The sequence below is a fragment of the Lepidochelys kempii genome, chromosome 7 (assembly GCF_965140265.1).
Source record: "Lepidochelys kempii isolate rLepKem1 chromosome 7, rLepKem1.hap2, whole genome shotgun sequence".
NCBI classification, from domain to species: domain Eukaryota; kingdom Metazoa; phylum Chordata; order Testudines; family Cheloniidae; genus Lepidochelys; species Lepidochelys kempii.
In genome coordinates, this window is record NC_133262.1 from 44653500 (window position 1) to 44677598 (window position 24099).

The 24099-nt window shown below is 47.5% G+C and overlaps 1 protein-coding gene across 1 annotated transcript; it reads right to left on the bottom strand.

The window, feature by feature from the left end:
• Positions 1 to 18651: 18651 nt before the first annotated feature.
• Positions 18652 to 20428, bottom strand: LOC140915286 (uncharacterized). Its single transcript, XM_073354869.1, has 2 exons — positions 19677 to 20428; positions 18652 to 19089 (listed from the first exon to the last, which is right to left on the bottom strand). The coding sequence occupies exons 1-2, from the start codon at positions 20257 to 20259 to the stop codon at positions 18746 to 18748; spliced, it is 927 nt and encodes a 308-aa protein (XP_073210970.1). The 5' UTR covers positions 20260 to 20428; the 3' UTR covers positions 18652 to 18745.
• Positions 20429 to 24099: the final 3671 nt, after the last annotated feature.

Genomic DNA, 24099 nt, shown 5'->3' on the forward strand with positions numbered 1-24099 from the left:
TAAAAATGAAATACATGATCACTATTTGGGACCAAGAATTCAAAATGAACTGATTATTCTAATGAGTGGTAAAGTGAGAGACAAAATTGTTTCATTGTTTTCTTTGGCAAAATATTCTGCCGTAATTCTAGATTGCACTCCAGACATAAGTGATCAAGAACAGATGTTGTTAGTAGTGAGATTTGTTGACTTTAGTGATTCAGCACAGATTCTAGTTAAGGAATCATTTATCATATTTTTAGAAGTAGAGGACACTATAGGTTTTGGACTTCTTCAAACTCTCCTTGATGAACTAAAATGAACAGAATTGTCCGTAATGAACATTAGAGGACAAGGCTACGATAATGGTACCAATATGAGAGGGCGCATTTCTGGTGTGCAAGCTAGATTGCTGGCAGAAAATCCATGAGCCTTTTTTGTTCCATGTGCATTCCACAGCCTTAATTTGATTTTGTGTGATATGGCCAAGTCTTCTGTAGAAGCCTATTTCTTTTTTTGGTTTGCTGCAATGCATTTACGTGCTCTTTTCAGTTTCCACTCAACGATAGCAAATATTCAAAGCACACGTCAGTGGTATTACCATTAAGTATCTATCTGAGACATGCTGGGAAAGCAGAGAAGAAAGTGTAAAAATGTTGAGTTAATCTGAGGAAGTTTACGAAGCACTGGTTGCTATTTCAGAAGAAGCCAGAGATCCAAAAGCTAAAAGAGAAGCACAGTCATTGGCCTCTGAAATATCCAGCTTCAAGTTTCTAACATGTCGTAATCTGGTATGACATTCTTGTTAAAATCTCAAGTGTAAACAAAATAATGCAGAGTCCAACGATGCAGCTTGATTCAGCACTTACTTTACTAAACAACACACAAGACTTTTTAGTGAAATATAGAGAAACTAGATTCAAAGCACAGGTTACAGCAAAAAAGTTTACAGAACCAAAATTTCCATGTCCAAATGTGACAAGAGTTTTGAGGAAAAAAACGGCAAGTGGAATATAAAGGAGCAGATGAGCCCATAGAAGATCCAGAAAAGAAATCGGAGGTTGAATTTTTTAATGTTGTGATGGATAAAGCAATATCTGCCATTGACGAAAGGTTTAATACCTTAAGAGCACACCAAGAAGAGTTTGGATTTTTGTATGACATAACTAAATTCAACGAAATAGGAAAACAAGAGTAGCTAATGACAAAGTGCAAGAACCTAGAGAGCCTCTTGAAGCACGGTGATAGTTTCGATTTAAATGGACTTGAACTGTATGAAGAATTGAGTACATTGTCATCAATGTTGCCACATGTAAGGTCAGTGTTGGACATCGTACAGTTTATTCATACTAGCAAACTTGTTGACATATATCCTAATGTGTACATTGCCACTCGTATTCTACTGACAATTCCTGTAACAGTAGCATCAGGAGAATGGAGTTTCTCAAAACTAAAGCTCATTAAAAACGCTCTCTGCTCTACAATGAGTCAGGAACGCTTGACTGGTCTTGCTATTCTTGCAATCAAACAAGACATCAAATTTATTGTTTGTCATAAGATGACATTATTACTGATTTTGCAGCCAAAAAAGCTAGAAAGATTTCTTTTAATTAAAAAAAAATCCTTGTTTCAATACCTCTTCATAGTAATTTCCAGTAAAATGTTGATACATTTAAAAAATTATATTATTTGCATCATTCTGTCAATAAATCAGAATTTTTTCTATAGTGCTACTTCTTTAGTGCAAGTATAGTCCACCTGCAGTGTGCTTAATTGTTTAAACTGTTTTTAATAAAGTGCATGTGTCAAGTTTTCCAATACTGTAAGCTTATGTTTGTGTTGCTAAGAGCAAGTCGGGCATAGGGGCACCAATTTAATAATACTGCGTAGGGTCCCATAAATCCTAAGGATGGCCCTGCCCCTGCCCACTGTTGTTCCATGCTAGAAAAACCCAGTTCCCACTTCCAAGGGTTAAGTGTGTTCTTAAAGTTTCTGATTGCCTTTGTGTGTGTGTATAGCATCCCTGCTTGCTAATATTTGCCATCCTAACTGAATGGTTTGCTTTGGTGGAGGGGAGGGAAAGGAAGAGATGTGGGTCAGCCTCCCACTGTAGGATTCATACAAGGTTTATGCGCTTGGCAACATTCAGGGCACACCTGGAGTGTTGTGCTGGACCTGTGCACACACAGCTCCTTTCGAGGGCATCAACCTTGGAATCTCGCCCAGATGTCGTGAATCGTGGGAAGCCTCCCAGGACTGGGCTCAAGGCCCGAGAGCAAGGAATGCAGTAGATAGAAACTGGTAAATAAGAATGTTAAACAAAGCCAGTGTATTCCTTTTATCTGTTGGAGAATGTAATGCGCGGGGGGAGAGAAAGAATAAAGGGGAAGGTGGAAAGCTGACAGGCAGAAGCCTGTTAGCAGACCAGCCGCTTGCTTGCTAAAAGCTCTGTGCTGTCTTGTCATTGAACCACCACAACTGGCACCCAAACGTGGGGCCCTCAGCACTCACCTCACCCGGCAAGGGTTTCAGACGCGTCACTCATCCGCTTCGCGGATCCCAGTGAGTATTTTTCATTGTGGTAAGTATGGGAAGCTCCCTCTCTGCTTTGCAAGTGCAACACCATAGTGAGCTACAGTATTTGCTGTGTAAGGCTCAGCATGACTGCCCCACTCGAGAACTCACTCTCCTGCTACAGGAGGTGAGTGCCCAATGCCCATGGTACCCTGAAGCTGGAACCCTTAAGCTAGCGGACTGGGAGCGGTTGGGCCAGACATTGAACAAGGAGCCTCGGGCGCCCGTGCAGGCTTTACATGCCTGGCACCTCTGCCACGACGCGATACAGCGTGTCGCCTCGGAAAGGCCCTCCCTCGTGCCAATAGAGAGGCTGGTGATCTCGCCACTCCCGTCCGCTCCTGCAGCCATCCCCCCTTCTGGCGATGTGACACAGCGTGTCGCCTCGGAAAGGCTCTCTCCCGTGCCAACAGAGGGGCTGCCGATCCCGCCACCCCCGTCCGCTCCTGCAACCATCCCTCTCCCTGCTTCGTCCCCAGTGCCTCTATTACCACCGCCTCCCTGGCCTTCCCCACCAGAGCCGGTGTGTGATCACCATCCCACCATGGTGCCCCATGTTCCGGGGCCCCCCGGAAGGTCGTCCGCGTCTGCTCAGCGGTTTTCGCTGGTGCAACAAATGGTTCACGCAGCGAAGACTCGCTCAGATATTACAGCGGAGGAGCTGGCTGATCTGGTCTCAGTTTGTCCGGTGACCTGGCAGGATGATGGCCAGGGCAACCAGGTTGCAAACTGGGTCAGTTTGCCCTACTCGGTGATCAGAGACGTAAAGAAAGCGATTCGCGAGTTCGGCCTCACTAGCACGTATGTAAGTGGTCTCATTGAAGGGCTAGGTACTGGGTACACCCTGATCCCTGAAGATTGGAAGGCGCTGTTGCGCATGATGCTGACACCTAGTCAGTATGTTATTTGGCTTAGTGAATTTCGGCAGATGGCGGAGCGCCAAGCCCAGGTACATAGAGAGCAAGGTGTCATTTATGAGCAGTTGGCAGGGGAGGGCCAGTTTGCTACTGTTCAGATGCAGTCTCAACTGCAGCAGGCTGTCTTCCCCATTATTTCCACCTGCGCCCAGCATGCTTTCCGGAAGGTCCCGGATTCAGGCAAGCCTACCAAAAGCTTTGCCAGTATCCGTCAGGGTGCATCAGAGTCCTTTATGGATGTTACCAACAGATTGCAGGAGGCTATCCTCCGACAGGTGGATAACCCTGCGGCAGCTCAGGAGATCCTGTTAAAAATGGCGGTTGAAAATGCGAACGAGGATTGCCGCCGTGCTCTCCAGGCTGCACAAGCCTCTGGAATTCTAGAGCTGTCAGACATGCTGCGGGCGTGCCAAAACATAGGCACACAAGCACATAAAGCTGGGGTTATGGCCGCAGCCCTGCGGAAAAGCGGGAAGGAGGGGAAGCATTGTTACCGCTGTGGTAAGGAGGGTCACTTTCAGCGGGAGTGCCGCTCCTCGGCGGCGCCCGCCTGCCCCTCAAAGAAGTGCCCCAAGTGTCGGAAGGGCTATCACTGGGCTAATCAGTGTCGTAGCGGGTCGGGAAACCGCGCGACGGGTTCCCCCCAAACCCAGGGCCAAACGGGGGTGTTTCCCACTCAGACAACTGTTCCTCTACTTTAAAACCCATAGACTCCATGAAGGCGGCGACTGCCAGAAGTGCAGGGCTTGATTTGATTATGCAGGAGGACGCTGATTTTCAGTTGCCGGGGGAGGTTTGCGCCATACCTACCCAGGTGACGGGACCTCTCCCTGCCGGATTTGTGGGTCTGGTTCTCCCTTGCTCACACGCTGGGAAACAGGGCTTTTTTGTCATCCCAGGGGTCATTGACGCCGATTACAATGGCGTTATTAAGGTTCAGGTGTGGACCCATCTTCCGCAGTCGCTTCCGCGTGGACGGTCAATTGCGCAATTGATTTTAGTCCCCTATCAGGTGCCAGCTGAAGAGGATCGAGCCCGGGGCAGAAGCGGCTTTGGATCAACTCTGGCTCAGTCGCCATCTCACAACACGTCCTCTCCACTTGTTGCTCTAACAATGTCGGTCCGCCCCTCGAAACCTCAGTTAACACTTCTCTTAAATAATGTTCCTTTTACAGGGCTGGTGGATACTGGAGCGGACGTTACGGTGATTCGTGATCCGGAGTGGCCGGTCGGTTGGCCAACAGTTCCTTCTAAAGAGTTGTGGGGGATCGGGGGTAGCAAACCGGGGCGCCAAAGTTTGTCTTGGGTCACGGTCTCTAAACCAGGAGGCCGTGCCCTTGCTACAATCCGCCCTTTTTGTACTCCCTGTCCACCTCAATATTTGGGGCCGTGACTTACTTACAAAGCTGGACACCACCCTCGATATTAATATATAATGGCCCGAAATCCTCCCTCACCCACCTTGCCATCCGCATTACCATTAGTATGGCAATCCTTAGAGCCCGTATGGATTGACCAGTGGCCCCTCCCCCTAGAAAAGCTGAAAGCGCTTCATTTACTTGTACAATAATATTTGCATGCACAGCGCTTGGTGAGCTTTACTAGTCCTTGGAATTAGCTGCTGTTATTTTGGCCTTTTAACTTTTTGGTGATTGTCCCTTTAATTTGATCGTGGACATGCATTATGTTTATCAGGTAATTGATCATTTACCCCTTGCCCTTATTACCCCTCAGGTCGATGTGGACCTTCTTCGCCTGTTTTTGTCCTTACAGTATCTCATCACCACTCGTAATTTCCATTACTTTGTTGCTCATATTCGCAGTCATACCCCTCTGCCTGGGCTACTTACTGAAGGCAATGCGCGCGCTGATCACGCGTTACGTGGTTAGGTAAATTCCCTTTTTTCTGATCCCATTGAAAGCCATTCCTTTTTTCATCAGTCTGCCTCTGTTTTGGCCCGACAGTTTCATATTCCTGCTGATCATGCACATTCTATTGTTCGTTCCTGCCCCCACCATGCGCTGCTGCCCCTACCTTTTTTTATGCTGTTAACCCCAGAGGTACCGCGGCGAATCAGCTGTGGCAAATGGATGTCACTCATGTGCCACAATTCCGCCCCTCTTCGTTTTTACATGTTTCCATTGATACCTATTCGGGATTCCTTTGGGCAACCCCACAGCGTGGGGAAGCCACTCCTAAAGTTATTCACCATTTGCTAGCCTGTTTTGCTGTTATGGGTCGCCCGAGCCAGATAAAAACAGATAATGCCCCAGCCTACTGCTCCACAGCCCTCTCCACCTTTTGTGTCCAATGGGACGTCCGTCTCACACACGGGATCCCTTATAATTCCACTGGCCAAGCCATTGTTGAACGTGCAAATCGCATGCTAAAAACCTTGCACGACAAACAATTAAAACAAGGGGAGCTGCGTCTCCAAACCTTAGGAGACATTCAGCAACAATTGCATATCCTTTTGTTCACTTTAAATAATTTAACGCTGAACGCAGATCAGCAGACCCCCACGGATCGGCATTTTCACAAATCCAAGGTACTGGAAAGACCGCGTGTCTATTACCATCAGCTGCCCGATCCGCAATGGCTGGGCCCAGTGCCTCTAATTACTTGGGGTCGGGGATATGCTGCTGTGTCTCTCCCCGCAGGACCGTTGTGGGTTCCGGCCCAGTGTGTGCGACCGGCACTGAAACAGCATGGCGTGGCACCAGGGGCTGTCGAACCCCATACCGGAGTTTCAGCTGACCTTGGAGGAGATCGCGGTGCCTCCCGGGTCAACAATGGCGGGATGGAAACGGAGGAGGCGTAGCGTCCCAAGCCAGCCCGTGACATGGGGAGCAGTAAAAGCATTGGTCGCCGCAGCCCAACGAAGACTGGCAGCAAACCAACAGCCAGAGACTTCTGAGACTTTGTTTGGGGCAATTCTCGCCCAAATTACTGCTAATTCTGTATTGACTGTATGCCTTTTGTGCCTGCTATTTCCTGTAGGGGTTGGCTCGGGAGCGCTTTCTCCGTTACGAGCCCGAATGACATATAACCTATGGGAAAGATTGGCTTCAATAGCAAATGTTACCCACTTTTGTTTATCTGATTTTGTAGCAGCTGAAGAATTGTTAGGTATGTGCCTTATTCCAGTATGTCATCACCCTGAGGAAATTGGGAATGAGATGATGCTCGCTGCTTACTCGAACCTCTCTTCCCAGTACTCTAGCATGGCTAATTGGGGCCCGGCCAATTATACTTTACCTTCTTAAGCTCATTTTTTGCTGTTGCTGTGTGCAATGTATTTCCTTTTTGTTAAGGCTTTGTCAAGACCCGCCCTGGCAGGCTCCATGAGTTATGACCTTGTCTGTCTGGGAGTTAATTGGTTTGCAAAAGCAAATTGATGGCTACCATGAGATGGCCGAGCACAAATAAACAAAAAAGGAGGGGATGTAGGATTCATACAAGGTTTATGCTCTTGGCAACATTCAGGGCACACCCGGAGCGTTGTGCTGGACCTGTGCACACACAGCTCCTTTCAAGGGCATCAACCTTGGAATCTCGCCCAGATGTCGTGAATCATGGGAAGCCTCCCAGGACTGGGCTCAAGACCCGAGAGCAAGGAATGCGGTAGATAGAAACTGGTAAATAAGAATGTTAAACAAAGCCAGTGTATTCCTTTTATCTGTTGGAGAATGTAATGCGTGGGGGGAGAGAAAGAATAAAGGGGAAGGTGGAAAGCTGACAGGCAGAAGCCTGTTAGCAGACCAGCCGCTTGCTTGCTAAAAGCTCTGTGCTGTCTTGTCATTGAACCGCCACATCCCACTCCCAAGATGAATGTCTTGGCTTTTCCAGAGGGAGTTGGTGGCTCCCAGAAGAACAGCCTGTTACATGTTTCTGTTCCAGAAGCTGTTTTTCTTGCGCTGTCTCTGACCTAAATAATAAATGGGTCACTGGGGCATAGGGGACATTTTTCCGAGACTGAGGGGAAAAGCCACTGCAATCCCTTCACAACACGTGCTTCTGAGAACAAACAAAACACTGTTCCCAGGGGTCCTGTTCCTCCTCAGCAACCTCTGAGTAACTCTGAGATCAATAGGGGTAACTTGTGCCTGCTGGAGAACAAGGGGGCCCTTACCAGGGCACCCGACTTGTTTAGAGGGAGCAGCAAGGACAAAGAGTAGTGTAGGAAAGGAGCAGGGATTTCTTCAAGAGCCTAGATCCACCTCACTTACCCCTGGACAATAATGCTGGGTGCAGGATAGGGTGACCAGACAGAAAGTGTGAAAATTTGGGACAGGAGGTAGCGGGTAATTGGCATCTATATAAGAAAAAGCCCCGAATATTGAGACTGTCGCTATAAAATCGGGACATCTGGTCACCCTAGTGCAGGAGCAGCTCATGAGGACAGGGCTGCAGGCTCAGGCACAAACCCACTTCCTCAAGCTCCTCTTCCAGCATGTGCCAGGACAGCACATGTTGTCTGACCTGCCTGAGCCATCAGTGGGAGCTGCCACCCTGAGCAGCATATGAACTGCTGGGGAGGGGAAGCAGCTGGGGTGGACGAGAAGAGACACAAAACGAGAAATCAATTAAAAAATACATTAGAAACCATTAAAAGAAAGACAGGAAGAGAAAAGAGGGGGAATGGAGGCAACTGTCTGAGGAGACAGTGGGATATGGGTGGTGATGACACCTGCTTAGACCATAAACTCTTTGGGGCTGTTTGTAAAGCACCTAACACAATAGGGTCCTGCCCTATTACTGGGCTTCTTAGGCACTACATGCCAATCCACCTGGATTTGGGGGGTCGGGGGAAAGCTCTGCCAGAACCACTGAGGCAAGATCACCAGAAGAAGAAAGTTTAGTTCTAAAGCAGTGGTGAGCAACCCATCAGGGTAATCTGATAACACGGCCGCCCGCAGCTCCCAGTGGCTGTGGTTCACCATTCCCAGTCAATGGGAGCTGCAGGAAGAGGAGCAGGCCGCAGGGACACGCTGGCCGCCGCTTCCCACAGCTCCCATTGGCCAGGTAAACCGTAGCCACTAGGAGCTGTGAGCAGCCGTCAAATGTAAACAAACTGTCTCGCGGCCTGCCAGCAGACTACCCTGATGAGCTGTGTGCAGCCTGCAGAGTGCCCACCACTGTTCTAAAGCATCTTCAACACACACGATCCAAGGCTGGGGAAGAAAGACAAGTGAAGGCCATGAACTTCCATCTTTTACAGTCACTGATTAAGACCTGTGAAGATGTAAGAGAGAAGAAGTAACTATAGGAGAGATTAAGGCGCAGAGCCTCAAAAGGTATTTAGGCACCTCACTCCCTTTGGTTTCAAGCTCGGTGCCAGCTTTAGGGATCTGAGCCTGAGGCTTGCTGCATTAAAGAGGATAATGCTGGACCAGGTAGTTTGGGAGTGAGAGGATGGAGGTACAATCAATACCAAAAAACCTCCAAAATAGAGGCCAGTCTGCCCCTGCAGCGGGGCTATGCCCCAGCGACTTCAGTTGGGGCTGCAGTCTTGTGTAACATAGGGCAAGATTTAGGTCAGTGTATTAATCCACACAGGTGTGCTGTGAGCAGGAAGCAGCTGGCTAAATTCTCACACGGTAAAGCAGGAATCTATTAAAGAAATGGATGTAACACGAGCGCTCTGGGCTCAACAACAAAAAAAAGACACAATCCCAGAAGGATATGTACAGTGAGTAACCAGAGCAGAGGGGCTTGGAAAGGCCACATGGAGATATCCCCACAGCAAAGAAGAGGAGCAGAAAAAATAATGAAGGCTTAGGAAGCATTTTAATTAGGTCATGCCTGTGATCCTTAATAAAGGCATGGGCTGAAGAGTCAAATCTGCCATGTGTTATCAGATAGCTAAAGTAACACTGAGTCCATAAACAGACCTTGAATAAGGCAGGATTCTTGGGATGTAGGCCACAGAATCTGAGGGGACCTGGATGAGCCGAGGTAGGCAGCAGTGCATCCACCAGCTGCCTGTTGGGGTGGGCCGAGTTGCCTCACTTTGGAGAAAGATGGACTCTGGAGTAAGAAGAAAACATGATTCTGTCCTAGGAGTCTGGGTGCAAGTATCTGTCTGTGGGCTTAAGGGAGTGGGTGGGGCCAGGATACACAGTTTGAAAGTTGAATCTGTAATCTGCCCTGCCTGGAAACTGGGTCACGCTTTGCATCTTTCTTCATGTGACTGCTCCGTGTTTTGGAGCTGCTTAAGACCCTGTTGATTCTCCTTGTGTCAGGCACATGGGCTGCGATAATGATGATTATGTTTTATTTATCAAGCGACTGTTTCCTTTGCTCAAGCAACTAAAATACAACCACAATCCTCAGGAGAGCATAGCATATGCCAAATACACTAAAAAGAGCGTTTAAAAATATTTTTAAAGAGCAGGGCTCAATTCCTGAAGTGAAGTCTGGATTTCAACACCAGGTAGTGTTTGGATCCAGGATATTGGCTCATGCTCATTTCTCATCTTCCAGAGACGGTGGAGAGATGGGCTGACAATGATGGTCTGTGCACCTTTCAGTCTCCAAAGATAGCAAAACTAATGTGAATTATTTCAAGTTTGTACAGGTTTTGGAGTGAAGCAAGGGAAGAGTGGGAGAAGTTAGGCCAGCCTTGCACATTTCTGCTCGCCCAATCACCTAGGGCAAGTAGTTATTAATGAATGAGTACAGTCTCACTAGTAGGTCATTACCATTAAGTGAAGGTAGGAGAGTTAATTTGGTTTGGGCTGGCATGTCTTTCACGATGCTTTCTCAAGGCTGCATTTCACAATACAATGATCTCTTGGAGGAAGTAGTTTCGCCTTCACTAAGGCTAAATTCATGGCTGGCATGAAAGGGGGCAGCTCACGCCTTAAGTCAACAGCTGCCCAAGCATTTGCTATGGAGACCCCCTCAGATGGTGAATTCATTCCAGCAATAAATTGGCAGCAATCCTATCCTACCACACTCCAATGGTTGGAAGTTGAAGTCACACAAATTTCAGACTGGAAATAAGGTGCAAGTTTTTTAACAGTGAGAGTAATTACACCCTGAAAAAAACTTCTCATGGGTCTAGCTTTTAACCCTGTGGGTAGATGTAACAATGCTGGTTCTGGCAGGACCCAACTGAGAGTGCCAATTCAGGACAAACTGCTTAAAACAGAAAAGGAGTACTTGTGACACCTTAGAGACTAACCAATTTATTTGAGCATAAGCTTTCGTGAGCTGCAGCTCACTTCATCAGATGCTTAAAACAGGGCAGTCACAGCCCAAGGCTGAGGTTTTTCCACCTCTAAGGCAAACCATATCAGCCAGACAGAGAGGACTGTTGTTTTACCCCACTGGCTAACCACAAGTCACACAAGCAATTCCCTTAGACACTCCAGTTTCCCAGTATCACCACCAGTGCCACTCGTTATGGGGACAGATGGTTATAAAAACCAATACCCCAGTAAAAGAAAAAGGTTCTCTTGATCCCAAAGGACCAAGCCCCAGACCCAGGTCAATATACAAATCAATACAATAATACAAATCACACTGTTGCCCATCCTTTAAAATCTAAAATCTAAAGGTTTATTCATAAAAGGAAAAAGACATAGATGAGAGCTAGAATTGGTTACATGGAATCAATTACATATAGTAATGGCAAAGTTCTTGGTTCAGGCTTGCAGCAGTGATAGAATAAACTGCAGGTTCAAATCAAGTCTCTGGAGTACATCCACAGCTGGGATGGGTCATCATTCCTTTGTTTAGAGCTTCCATTTGTAGCAAAGTCCCTCCAGAGGTATGAAGCAGGACTGAAGACAAGATGGAGGAGCTGCAGCAGCTTTTTATATTCGCTTGCCATCTGGTCTGTCTTTCTTTGTTCCAAAGACAAGCTGTCCATCACATGACATGGAAAAACCTCAGTTCTGTCCATAGGCATGTCCCTGCATACCTTGCTGAGTCACAAGGTGTGTGTGCCTTCTCTCAGTGGGTCAGTTGTATAGCTGATGGTCCTTAATGGGCCATCAAGCAGGCTAGGCAGAGCTGACATCAACTTGTCTGGAGTGTTCCCCAGAAGCATAGCACAAGTTTGAAATACAGACAGTATAGAGCCAATATTCATAACTTTAACTATAAAAATGATACACATATATAGACAGCATAATCATAACCAGCAAACCATAACCTTGTCTTAGACACCTCATTTGACCCCCTTTGTACAAGATTTGGTGCCACTACAGGACTTTGGTTGCAACAATGATCTATACGGTCCCAGCTTATATCAATAACATCATAGTAGGCACTTGCCCAGCATGTGGGAGGCCCAGGTTCAATTCCTTCCTCTGCCTAACATGGATGCCCTAGGGACTTGAATTTCGCTCTCCCCTCTGCCAGGTGACTGTCCCAACCACCAGTCTATGGAGTTATTCTCATTCTCTCTGGCCCACAGACTACTCCATTATTTTATACAAAGTGGAATAGCTTGCCCCCCTCAGACAGATCTGCTGGAACAATTTTCACACATTTCCTGTAGTGCAGGGGAGGTGCAGCATTCCAAGGGAACATGTGTGTTCATGTATCCTCTTTTAGATACACAAAGTCTTTGAATTAGATAGAGGAGTTGGGTTTTTCTACGAGGTGTTTCCTCTTCCTTCATGATTTGAGACAAGAGCATGACATTAAAACTTTCACAGCCCTTTAATTAACTTTTGGAGCATTGGCTGGCTTCCCCTAGTGATCTTGGATGAGTGAATGGGTGTGGGCATGCACTTTAAGAGCAAGTCTTTTCCTTTTAGGCTGATTTCCGTGACCAATCTTATAAACCTCGCACATTGTGTATGTGGCACAGCTGGAATAAGTCCCTAATTAAACTTATGTGATAAGAAAACCACAGCATCTCAGTCTCCTTCTCTTCTGGAATTAGGTTACCAGAACTAGAGTGGACATACTTTCTGTGGGCTAGATCCAGCAACTTTATTGGGAGGCATTCCATTGACTAGGCAGCAGTTCTGCGGAAAAGGACCTAGGGGTGACAGTGGACGAGAAGCTGGATATGAGTCAGCAGTGTGCCCTTGTTGCCAAGAAGGCCAATGGCATTTTGGGATGTATAAGTAGGGGCATAGCGAGCAGATCGAGGGACGTGATCGTTCCCCTCTATTCGACATTGGTGAGGCCTCATCTGGAGTACTGTGTCCAGTTTTGGGCCCCACACTACAAGAAGGATGTGGATAAATTGGAGAGAGTCCAGCGAAGGGCAACAAAAATGATTAGGGGTCTAGAACACGTGACTTATGAGGAGAGGCTGAGGGAGCTGGGATTGTTTAGCCTGCAGAAGAGAAGAATGAGGGGGGATTTGATAGCTGCTTTCAACTACCTGAAAGGGGGTTCCAAAGAGGATGGCTCTAGACTGTTCTCAATGGTAGCAGATGACAGAACGAGAAGTAATGGTCTCAAGTTGCAGTGGGGGAGGTTTAGATTGGATATTAGGAAAAACTTTTTCACTAAGAGGGTGGTGAAACACTGGAATGCGTTACCTAGGGAGGTGGTAGAATCTCCTTCCTTAGAGGTTTTTAAGGTCAGGCTTGACAAAGCCCTGGCTGGGATGATTTAACTGGGAATTGGTCCTGCTTCAAGCAGGGGGTTGGACTAGATGACCTTCTGGGGTCCCTTCCAACCCTGATATTCTATGATTCTATGACTTCAACAGTAATTGGAACAGCACAGATTTAACCAAGCTCCAGTACTGAAAGGTTTCTTTTTGAGGCCTTCAGAGGAAAGCCCACCATCCTACTATAGAAGCTGAATGTAGATTTGTGCTAGAACTGGTCTGCCCAATTCAGATAGGGCAGTGAAAACTAGTGAGCTGACCTATGGAAATGGACAGCTAAAAGTACCCTAAGGCCTCCAATTTCATTTCAAGTAGGGAGTCAAGATCATATTATATCTGACTTGAAAACAGAGAAGGTAACTCTGTCCCTTAGGAGCCTCCACTGGGGAAAGAGAAGCTGCTGAATTTGTCAAAGATTCTGAATTCCAAATCTGGAGAAAAAGAAATCAGAGGTTCCCACACTGGGAAAAATATATTGCAAGTGTGATGCAACTTGGGAGTTGCTCAAAGAAACACAACACTCATTCCTCTGAGCCCACAACCCCTTTTGAGAAGTAGCCCAGCCTCTGAACTCAATGCAGTGCCCCTTTCTGGGATGAAAAGGAAGTGCTGAGTCCAGCTGAGCGGCTGGCACATAGGAGGCAGACCTAGCAGACAGACTAGATGTTCTGGAGCTATGGATCCAATAATGGATGTTTTAACCAGTACGCTGGGCTCCAGTTATGCATAGTCACAGCTTGACCTGGGCATAATCCACCCCACACCTCAATGAGATATAAACAAATTTTGGAATACACAATCTGCCAGAACACACATTAATAGTTGAAAGAATCACTAGCACTTTCACCCCTTGATCCTGATTTAGCACCTTGCCTCTTACAGGTACTTAGCCACGGTATAATATTTACATGCCACTTCTCCACAGACCTTCTTGGTTAACTACATACAAACAGACTTTCAAATGCCACCAGCCCTGGACACCCTGGGTTTCTTCACCCACAGATTAGGTACAATGCAGGTCACACCAGAGATTGCATATGTTTCCTCTGTGCTGCCACACTAAAATGCCTCAAATCCACCACGGCTGGTCCACTTCTAGAGGTGAACAGTAGTTCAGTCCTCATATGCAGTCAACTCTTGGCCTCTGAGACTGCTAATCAGAGCTGTTATAATAGTGTTTTTTGTAGAGGGAACTCCTGTCCAGTAGGCCCTGAATCGAGACACACACACACCCCGCCAAAAATTAGTTCACCAAACAGTCATCAGATAACAATAAGCACTCACGTACTCCTCTAAATCCTTCCATAGCAGGATCACCTTGCTTCCATCCCAGATGGGAACAGCTATCTCCAGCAAAACCATCCTCCCTTCTCCTTCGCATTAGTGACTGACAGATTGTAAGATCTTCAGGACAGGGAGCACATTCTATAAAGTGTCACATCAATAGACAGCAACATAGAAGTGTTGCAGATACTTCATAATACTAATACCCTTAAGCTACTTGCGGAGAGGGACAGATTTGGATAAGCAGCTCCAAAGTGAAAGGATTTATATCCTAATCCCTTGAGCTATCCAATCCTCTACATAGAGCCTCCAAAGACCTTTAAAACATTTTGGCAGCTGCCTAGATAAAAAGGCAATACTTGAATAGATCACCATCATTCTCACCAAACTGCTTACAGAGTTACCGCTACCCAGTAACCACCCTTCCCCTGCCTCTGGGAAGTCTTACAGGTAATGTTCATTAGCACTGCCTCCAGCCACACCTGTGTTGCTCTATCTCTTCAAAAGGCCTACCCCCTGCATGGGCCTGGCCCTTAAAAAGCAACATTTGAAAGGGGGCTGTTGTACTAACTGCTGATCAGAGTTGTGTGCTGGATGGCAGATGAGTGCTTTGTAGGCCTTTCTCAATATAGGATATCCCCACACAGAGCCCAGAACTGAGGCAAGACATTGTACTTCCCATTTGCTACAGGAAACACATTTCATTTTGAGGGTAATCTGTTTTAAGACCATACTTCTCTCTTTAAGAGACCCAGGGAGTGAGAGAAGCAAAGTGCAGAGGGATGGAAACTAGAGAACCAGGAAAAATAAGAGAGTTCAACTGACAAATAGAAGAAGGTGAGAACAAAATAATTTCTGTCAGGTTGCCTCTCAGCTGTGTCCTTCTATCTGCTCTGGGTTAGGTACCTTATCATGGTAACTGCATGGCCGTCTGTTTCTTATTGTACCCAGAAATCCAAGCTTGACTACCTCTTCCTTCCCCCCGCCCCCCACCTACTTAAAAGTATAAAACACAAAGATTATTATGCAATGTCACTCAAAGGCTATTGATCAGGGAAAGGGAGTCCCATCTTCACAGAAATCTATATGGCATTGCAGCATTTACATCTGTGTGGCTTTGACTATATTCTGCAGAATCCTAGTTAAGTTTTTTGGCCTGTTTGGTTGTAAAGACCTTCTCCAATGTGTTGGACGCATTATTGTCTCTTTCAGCCTGCAAGGCTAACTCATTAGTGCTGAAAGAGGTGCAAATTTGTTGCCCTCACACCTCCATTCTTCTATATCAATGGTATGACTTTCAGTATTATGACTAGAGTTTTGTCACGCTCACAAGGGAGACAGAATCTATATGACCCAAATTGATCTGAATATTGTGCCTATGCAAATACAGAGTTTCTGTTTGAGCCAGTGGCATACAAGCTCCAACAGGGAGGTGTGATCAAGTCCTTTCTTTCTCTCAGGTCCTCAGCACCAGTTTGCTTCTCCTCCATCACTATTCTGTCCCCAGCATGCTCTCTAACCATATCCATCTCCTTCTGGGCCTGGGTGAAAAGATGAACCTTGCAGTGGGCCCTGAAGATTATTAGGTTATTACAGAGCAAGGGCATGAAACAGGAGAGAACAGCCTGCCAGAAACCCCCCTGGCAGAAACCCCTCTATCTCTTAGGCTGCTAGGGACACACCTGAGATACCCCCAGTTGCCCTAACTGTGGCAGTAAGGATCTCTTAGATCAGCCCCAGGCCATTTACAGCTTTATGAGTATGTCTACACAGCAACTAGATGCCCGTGGCTGACCCATGCCAGCTGACTTGGACACCCAAGGATTGGGCTGTGGGGCTGTTTCATTGCTGTGTAGATGTCCAGGCTCAGGCTGGAGCCTGGGCTCTAGGGGTATGTCTACACTACGAAATTAGGTCGAATTTATAGAAGTCGGTTTTTTTGAAATCGGTTTTATATATTCGAGTGTGTGTGTCCCCACAGAAAATGCTCTAAGTGCATTAAGTGCATTAACTCGGCGGAGCGCTTCCACAGTACCGAGGCAAGCGTCGACTTCCGGAGCGTTGCACTGTGGGTAGCTATCCCACAGTTCCCGCAGTCTCCGCTGCCCATTGGAATTCTGGGTTGATATCCCAATGCCTGATGGGGCTAAAACATTGTCGCGGGTGGTTCTGGGTACATATCGTCAGGACCCCGTTCCCACCCTCCCTCCCCCCGTGAAAGCAAGGGCAGACAATCATTTCGCGCCTTTTTTGTCTGCTGCCAGCCAAAGATGTAAAGGATAGATGGAGTGGGTCAGAACAAGAAATAGACCAGATTTGTTTTGTACTCATTTTCCTCCTCCCCTGTCTAGATCACACTGCAGTCAGTCACAGAGAAGGCGCAGCGAGGTTAATCTAGCCATGTATCAATCAGAGGCCAGGCTAACCTCCTTGTTCCAATAACAACGATAACTTTGGTGCACCATTTCTTATTGGAACCCTCTGTGCAGTCCTGCCTGAAATATTCCTTGATGTACAGGCACACCCTTTGTTGATTTTAGCTCCCTGAAGCCAACCCTGTAAGCCGTGTCGTCAGTCGCCCCTCCCTCCGTCAGAGCAACGGCAGACAATCGTTCCGCGCCTTTTTTCTGTGCGGACGCCATACCAAGGCAAGCATGGAGGCTGCTGAGCTCATTTTGGCAATTAGAAGCACATCAACCACCACACGCATTATCCAGCAGTATATGCAGCACCAGAACATGGCAACGCGATACCGGGCGAGGAGGCGACGTCAGCGCGGTCCCGTGAGTGATCGGGACATGGACACAGATTTCTCTGAAAGCATGGGCCCTGCCAATGCATGCATCATGGTGCTAATGGGGCAGGTTCATGCTGTGGAACGCCGATTCTGGGCTCGGGAAACAAGCACAGACTGGTGGGACCGCATAGTGTTGCAGGTCTGGGACGATTCCCAGTGGCTGCGAAACTTTCGCATGCGTAAGGGCACTTTCATGGAACTTTGTGACTTGCTTTCCCCTGCCCTGAAGCGCATGAATACCAGGATGAGAGCAGCCCTCACAGTTGAGAAGCGAGTGGCGATAGCCCTGTGGAAGCTTGCAACGCCAGACAGCTACCGGTCAGTTGGGAATCAATTTGGAGTGGGCAAATCTACTGTGGGGGCTGCTGTGATGCAAGTAGCTCACGCAATCAAAGATCTGCTGATATCAAGGGTAGTGACCCTGGGAAATGTGCAGGTCATAGTGGATGGCTTTGCTGCAATGGGATTCCCTAACTGTGGTGGGGCTATAGACGGAACCCATATCCCTATCTTGGCACCGGAGCACCAAGCCGGCGAGTACATAAACCGCAAGGGGTACTTTTCGATAGTGCTGCAAGCTCTGGTGGATCACAAGGGACGTTTCACCAACATCAACGTGGGATGGCCAGGAAAGGTGCATGACGCTCGCATCTTCAGGAACTCTGGTCTGTTTCAAAAGCTGCAGGAAGGGACTTTCTTCCCAGACCAGAAAATAACTGTTGGGGATGTTGAAATGCCTATATGTATCCTTGGGGACCCAGCCTACCCCTTAATGCCATGGCTCATGAAGCCGTACACAGGCAGCCTGGACAGTGGTCAGGAGCTGTTCAACTACAGGCTGAGCAAGTGCAGAATGGTGGTAGAATGTGCATTTGGATGTTTAAAGGCGCGCTGGCGCAGTTTACTGACTCGCTTAGACCTCAGCGAAACCAATATTCCCACTGTTATTACTGCTTGCTGTGTGCTCCACAATATCTGTGAGAGTAAGGGGGAGACGTTTATGGCGGGGTGGGAGGTTGAGGCAAATCGCCTAGCTGCTGGTTACGCGCAGCCAGACACCAGGGCGGTTAGAAGAGCTCAGGAGGGCTCGGTACGCATCAGAGAAGCTTTGAAAACCAGTTTCATGACTGGCCAGGCTACAGTGTGAAAGTTCTGTTTGTTTCTCCTTGATGAAACCCCCCGCCCCTTGGTTCACTCTACTTCCCTGTAAGCTAACCACCCTCCCCTCCTCCCTTTAATCACCGCTTGCAGAGGCAATAAAGTCATTGCTGCTTCACAGTCATGCATTCGTTATTCATTCATCACACAAATAGGGAGATGACTACCAAGGTATCCCAGGAGGGGTGGTGGAGGAGGGAAGGAAAATGCCACACAGCACTTTAAGCACAGCACTTCAAAAGTTTACAACTTTAAAATTTATTGAATGACAGCCTTCTTTTTTTTGGGCAATCCTCTGTTGTGGAGTGGCTGGTTGGCCGGAGGCCCCCCCACCGCATTCTTGGGCGTCTGGGTGTGGAGGCTATGGAACTTGGGGAGGAGGGCGGTTGGTTACAGAGGGGCAGCAGTGGCAGTCTGTGCTCCAGCTGCCTTTGCTGCAGCTCAACCATTCACTGGAGCATTCTGGTTTGGTCCTGCAGCAGCCTCAGCATTGAATCCTGCCTCCTCTCATCACGCTGCCGCCACATTTGAGCTTCAGCCCTGTCTTCAGCCCGCCACTTACTCTCTTCAGCCCGCCACTTACTCTCTTCAGCCCGCCACCTCTCCTCCCGGTCATTTTGTGCTTTCCTGCACTCTGACATTATTTGCCTCCACGCATTCGTCTGTGCTCTGTCAGTGTGGGAGGACAGCATGAGCTCGGAGAACATTTCATCGCGAGTGTGTTTTTTTTTCTTTCTAAGCTTCACTAGCCTCTGGGAAGGAGAAGATCCTGTGATCATTGAAACACATGCAGCTGGTGGAGAAAAAAAAAGGGACAGCGGTATTTAAAAAGACACATTTTATAAAACAGTCGCTACACTCTTTCAGGGTAAACCTTGCTGTTAACATTACATACATAGCACATGTGCTTTCGTTACAAGGTCGCATTTTGCCTCCTCCCACCGCGTGACTACCCCCTCAACCTTCCCCCCTCCCTGTGGCTAACAGCGGGGAACATTTCTGTTCAGCCACAGGCAAACAGCCCAGCAGGAATGGGCTATACTGAGTGTCCCTGAAGAAAAGCACCCTATTTCAACCAGGTGACCATGAATTATATCTCACTCTCCTGAGGATAACACAGAGAGAGAAAGAACGGATTTTGGTTGAATGCCAGCAAACATACACTGCAATGCTTTGTTCTACAGTGATTCCCGAGTATGTGTTACTGGCCTGGAGTGATAAAGTGTCCTACCATGAAGGACGAAATAAGGCTGCCCTCCCCAGAAACCTTTTGCAAAGGCTTTAGGACTACACCTAGGAGAACCGCAAATGCCAGGGCAAAGTAATCCTTTCACATGCTTGCTTTTAAACCATGTATAGCATTTTAAAAGGTACACTCACCAGAGGTCCCTTCTCCGCCTGCTGGGTCCAAGAGGCAGCCTTGGGTGGGTTCGGGGGGTACTGGCTCCAGGTCTAGGGTGAGAAACAGTTCCTGGCTGTCGGGAAAACCGGTTTCTCCGCTTGCTTGCTGTGAGCTATCTACAACCTCCTCCTCCTCCTCATCTTCTTCGTCCCCAAAACCTGCTTCCGTATTGCCTCCATCTCCATTGAAGGAGTCAAACAACACGGCTGGGGTAGTGGTGGCTGAACCCCCTAAAATGGCATGCAGCTCATCATAGAAGCGGCATGTTTGGGGCTCTGACCCAGAGCGGCTGTTCGCCTCTCTGGTTTTCTGGTAGGCTTGCCTCAGCTCCTTCAGTTTCACGCGGCACTGCTTCGGGTCCCTGTTATGGCCTCTGTCCTTCATGCCCTGGGAGATTTTCACAAAGGTTTTGGCATTTCGAAAACTGGAACGGAGTTCTGATAGCATGGATTCCTCTCCCCAAACAGCGATCAGATCCCGTACCTCCCGTTCGGTCCATGCTGGAGCTCTTTTGCGATTCTGGGACTCCATCATGGTCACCTGTGCTGATGAGCTCTGCATGGTCACCTGCAGCTTGCCACGCTGGCCAAACAGGAAATGAGATTCAAAAGTTCGCGGTTCTTTTCCTGTCTACCTGGCCAGTGCATCTGAGTTGAGAGTGCTGTCCAGAGCGGTCAGAATGGAGCACTCTGGGATAGCTCCCGGAGGCCAATACCATCGAATTGTGTCCACAGTACCCCAAATTCGAGCTGGGAACGTCGATTTAAGCGCTAATCCACTTGTCAGGGGTGGAGTAAGGAAATCGATTTTAAGAGCCCTTTAAGTCGAAATAAAGGGCTTCACTGTGTGGACGGGTGCAGGTTTAAATCGATTTAACGTTGCTAAATTCGACCTAAAGTCCTAGTGTAGACCAGGGCTAGGACTCTGTGAGGTGGGAGGGTCCCAGAGCTCAGGCTTCAGCCTGAGCCCAGAAGTCTACCCAGCAATGAACAGCCCTGTGGTCCCAAGTCAGCTGGCATGGGCCAGCCACGGGTTTTTCTTTGTTGTGTAGATGTACCCAATATGTCAAATTCCAGAGTAACAGCCGTGTTAGTCTGTATTCGCAAAAAGAAAAGGTGTACTTGTGGCTCTCTAAGGTGCCACAAGTACTCCTTTTCTTTTTGCCAATATGTCAAAAACTCTCTAGGCCCCAAGCCGATACTCAGCCCTTCCCATGCCCTTCTGGACCCACTGCGAACATCAACTCCCCCTTTTCTTATAGTTCCTAACACCTTGGCCGCTTTGCTCCCAGGTCAGTACAGGATCCTTGCCAAATCCTGACAGACCCATTCCACTTCCTCAACTATTTAAAGGAGGACTAGATTTTCTTTTTAAGGTTTCCTTCCTACTACTGTGCTGACCTCTCCTGGCCGTACTGCCCTCGTGGTGATGCTATGGCAAGCCAGGTGCCTGCTACCCACCACACTTCCCCTCACTACCTGATAGGAGGCACTATGCGTGGCATGAAACAATCACTGATGCAGTAGAAGTCCTGGGAAACATCAGACCTACAAAGGGTAGCACTGCAGGAAACACTGAGTCCCAGCTTCATAATATCTAGTTCCCCTCATGACATAATGGGGTGATGGAGGAGTGGGGGGCTGTGGGGAAGAGAAGGAGGGTAATGCATTTTGTATCAGTTACATACAGGCTTGTCTTTCAACGACAGCAGCTAAGAGTGCTGTAGGAGTAATGGTCTCAAGTTGCAGTGCGGGAGGTTTTGGTTGGATATTAGGAAAAACTTTTTCACTAAGAGGGTGGTGAAACACTGGAATGCGTTACCTAGGGAGGTGGTAGAATCTCCTTCCTTAGAAGTTTTTAAGGTCAGGCTTGACAAAGCCCTGGCTGGGATGATTTAATTGGGGATTGGTCCTGCTTTGAGCAGGGGGTTGGACTAGATGACCTCCTAAGGTCCCTTCCAACACTAATATTCTATTCTATGATTCTATGCTGTTGGAAAAAACTAGCTGAGTTCCTTCTCTGTCCATAGAGGTATCTTTGTAATAGCAGAACTTCCCCGTTGTCTCTTCCCTTCCATCCATCCAGACACTGTATGTACAAGCAAACTAAAGTAGAGAACAGCACCAGTGATATCCCTGATCACCAGTCCACACACAATGTAGCTGCAAGATTGTTCTCCTGGTTTATTGCACTGACTTCTTCCCTTTGAATCCGTCCACAGACTTCCCATTTTTCATCAGGTCATGTTCAAGACCCTACACAATCCTGTCACCTCCCTACTTATCAACACTTCTTACTGGATCGCCTCTCCTGCCCTCTGCCAGTGCCAACCTAGAGCCCACACTTCCCAAACAAACCCCTCCATGCCACCTTCTCAGCCACCTCTTATGCTTGGAACCCCCACTACACACAGCCACTGTAGCCTTCTCCTTTAAATCCTCTTTGCAACCCATCTATGCTGTGATGCCTACAAGAAATTACCTGAGCCAGTGTTAGTTTGGCTCGTGGGCCAGTCCCAGATAGTTGATATTTGCATACAGAGATCTTTGCCAGATTTATGCTTCACTCTCCCTTGGTGTGAGCTCTTCAGAGCTTATGATATAGGCGGGCAATACCTAGTGCATTGAGTACTATCATAGAATCATAGAATATCAGGGTTGGAAGGGACCTCAGGAGGTCATCTAGTCCAACCCCCTGCTCAAAGCAGGACCAATCCCCAATTAAATCATCCCAGCCAGGGCTTTGTCAAGCCTGACCTTAAACTTCTAAGGAAGGAGATTCTACCACCTCCCTAGGTAATGCATTCCAGTGTTTCACCACCCTCCTAGTGAAAAAGTTTTTCCTAATATCCAACCTAAACCTCCCCCACTGAAACTTGAGACCATTACTCCTTGTCCTGTCCTCTTCTACCACTGAGAATAGTCTAGAACCATCCTCTCTGGAACCACCTCTCAGGTAGTTGAAAGCAGCTATCAAATCCCCCCTCATTCTTCTCTTCTGCAGACTAAACAATCCCAGTTCCCTCAGCCTCTCCTCATAAGTCATGTGTTCCAGACCCCTAATCATTTTTGTTGCCCTTCGCTGGACTCTCTCCAATTTATCCACATCCTTCTTGTAGTGTGGGGCCCAAAACTGGACACAGTATTCCAGATGAGGCCTCACCAATGTCGAATAGAGGGGAACGATCACGTCCCTCGATCTGCTCGCTATGCCCCTACTTATACATCCCAAAATGCCATTGGCCTTCTTGGCAACAAGGGCACACTGCTGACTCATATCCAGCTTCTCGTCCACTGTCACCCCTAGGTCCTTTTCCGCAGAACTGCTGCCTAGCCATTCAGTCCCTAGTCTGTAGCGGTGCATTGGGTTCTTCCGTCCTAAGTACAGGACCCTGCACTTATCCTTATTGAACCTCATCAGATTTCTTTTGGCCCAATCCTCCAATTTGTCTAGGTCCCTCTGTATCCTATCCCTGCCCTCCAGCATATCTACCACTCCTCCTAGTTTAGTATCATCCGCAAATATGCTGAGAGTGCAATCCACACCATCCTCCAGATCATTTATGAAGTTATTGAACAAAACCGGCCCCAGGACTGACCCCTGGGGCACTCCACTTGACACCAGCTGCCAACTAGACATGGAGCCATTGATCACTACCTGTTGAGCCCGACAATCTAGCCAACTTTCTACCCACCTGATAGTGCATTCATCCAGCCCATACCTAATCCTAATACAGAGAACTTCCCTAATACTGGTGGCCAATAATGTACATATGGCATAACACCTGCTGGGTAGCTTTAGTCCTTTAGGACTAATAATGAGGGCATTTCATCTCTGAGTATTATGGTATTTCTTACATTGGAGTGGGCCCATGGTTGCATGAGGCTTTATAAGAAAGTTAGAGATTGACTAAGGAGGGATGTTGAGCTTTACCAAGATTTTCAGTCAATTTGTATCTGAGTTTGGTCGGAGGAGAATATGGGATCCTAGAAGTTTACTGGCAGATGAAGTCAAGGAGTAGTAACTTAGTTTTTGCCAACTTAGAAATATTGGGCCAGAACCTCAGCTGGTGTAAACTGGCATAGCTCCACTGAAGTTAATTGAGATTCACCGATTTGTGCCACCATTTTCACCCAATATTTCTGCCTAATACAGCTAATTTCAGCTAGCACAGATCCCACTTACTATATAGGTAACTATTGTGATATTCAAGGAGCAGGGATCTTTCACAGCAGTGAATACTATTTACTGGGCAGAATCCTAAATATCCAGTAATATTTCAGCCTAGTATGCTGATTGCAAGGGTGTTTTGTGTACTCCTGCTGTGAAACTGTACTGCTTCAGTCTAAGAAAACCAACGATATACAATGGAAGATTTCTGGTGAGAACAGTGTTCTTTTG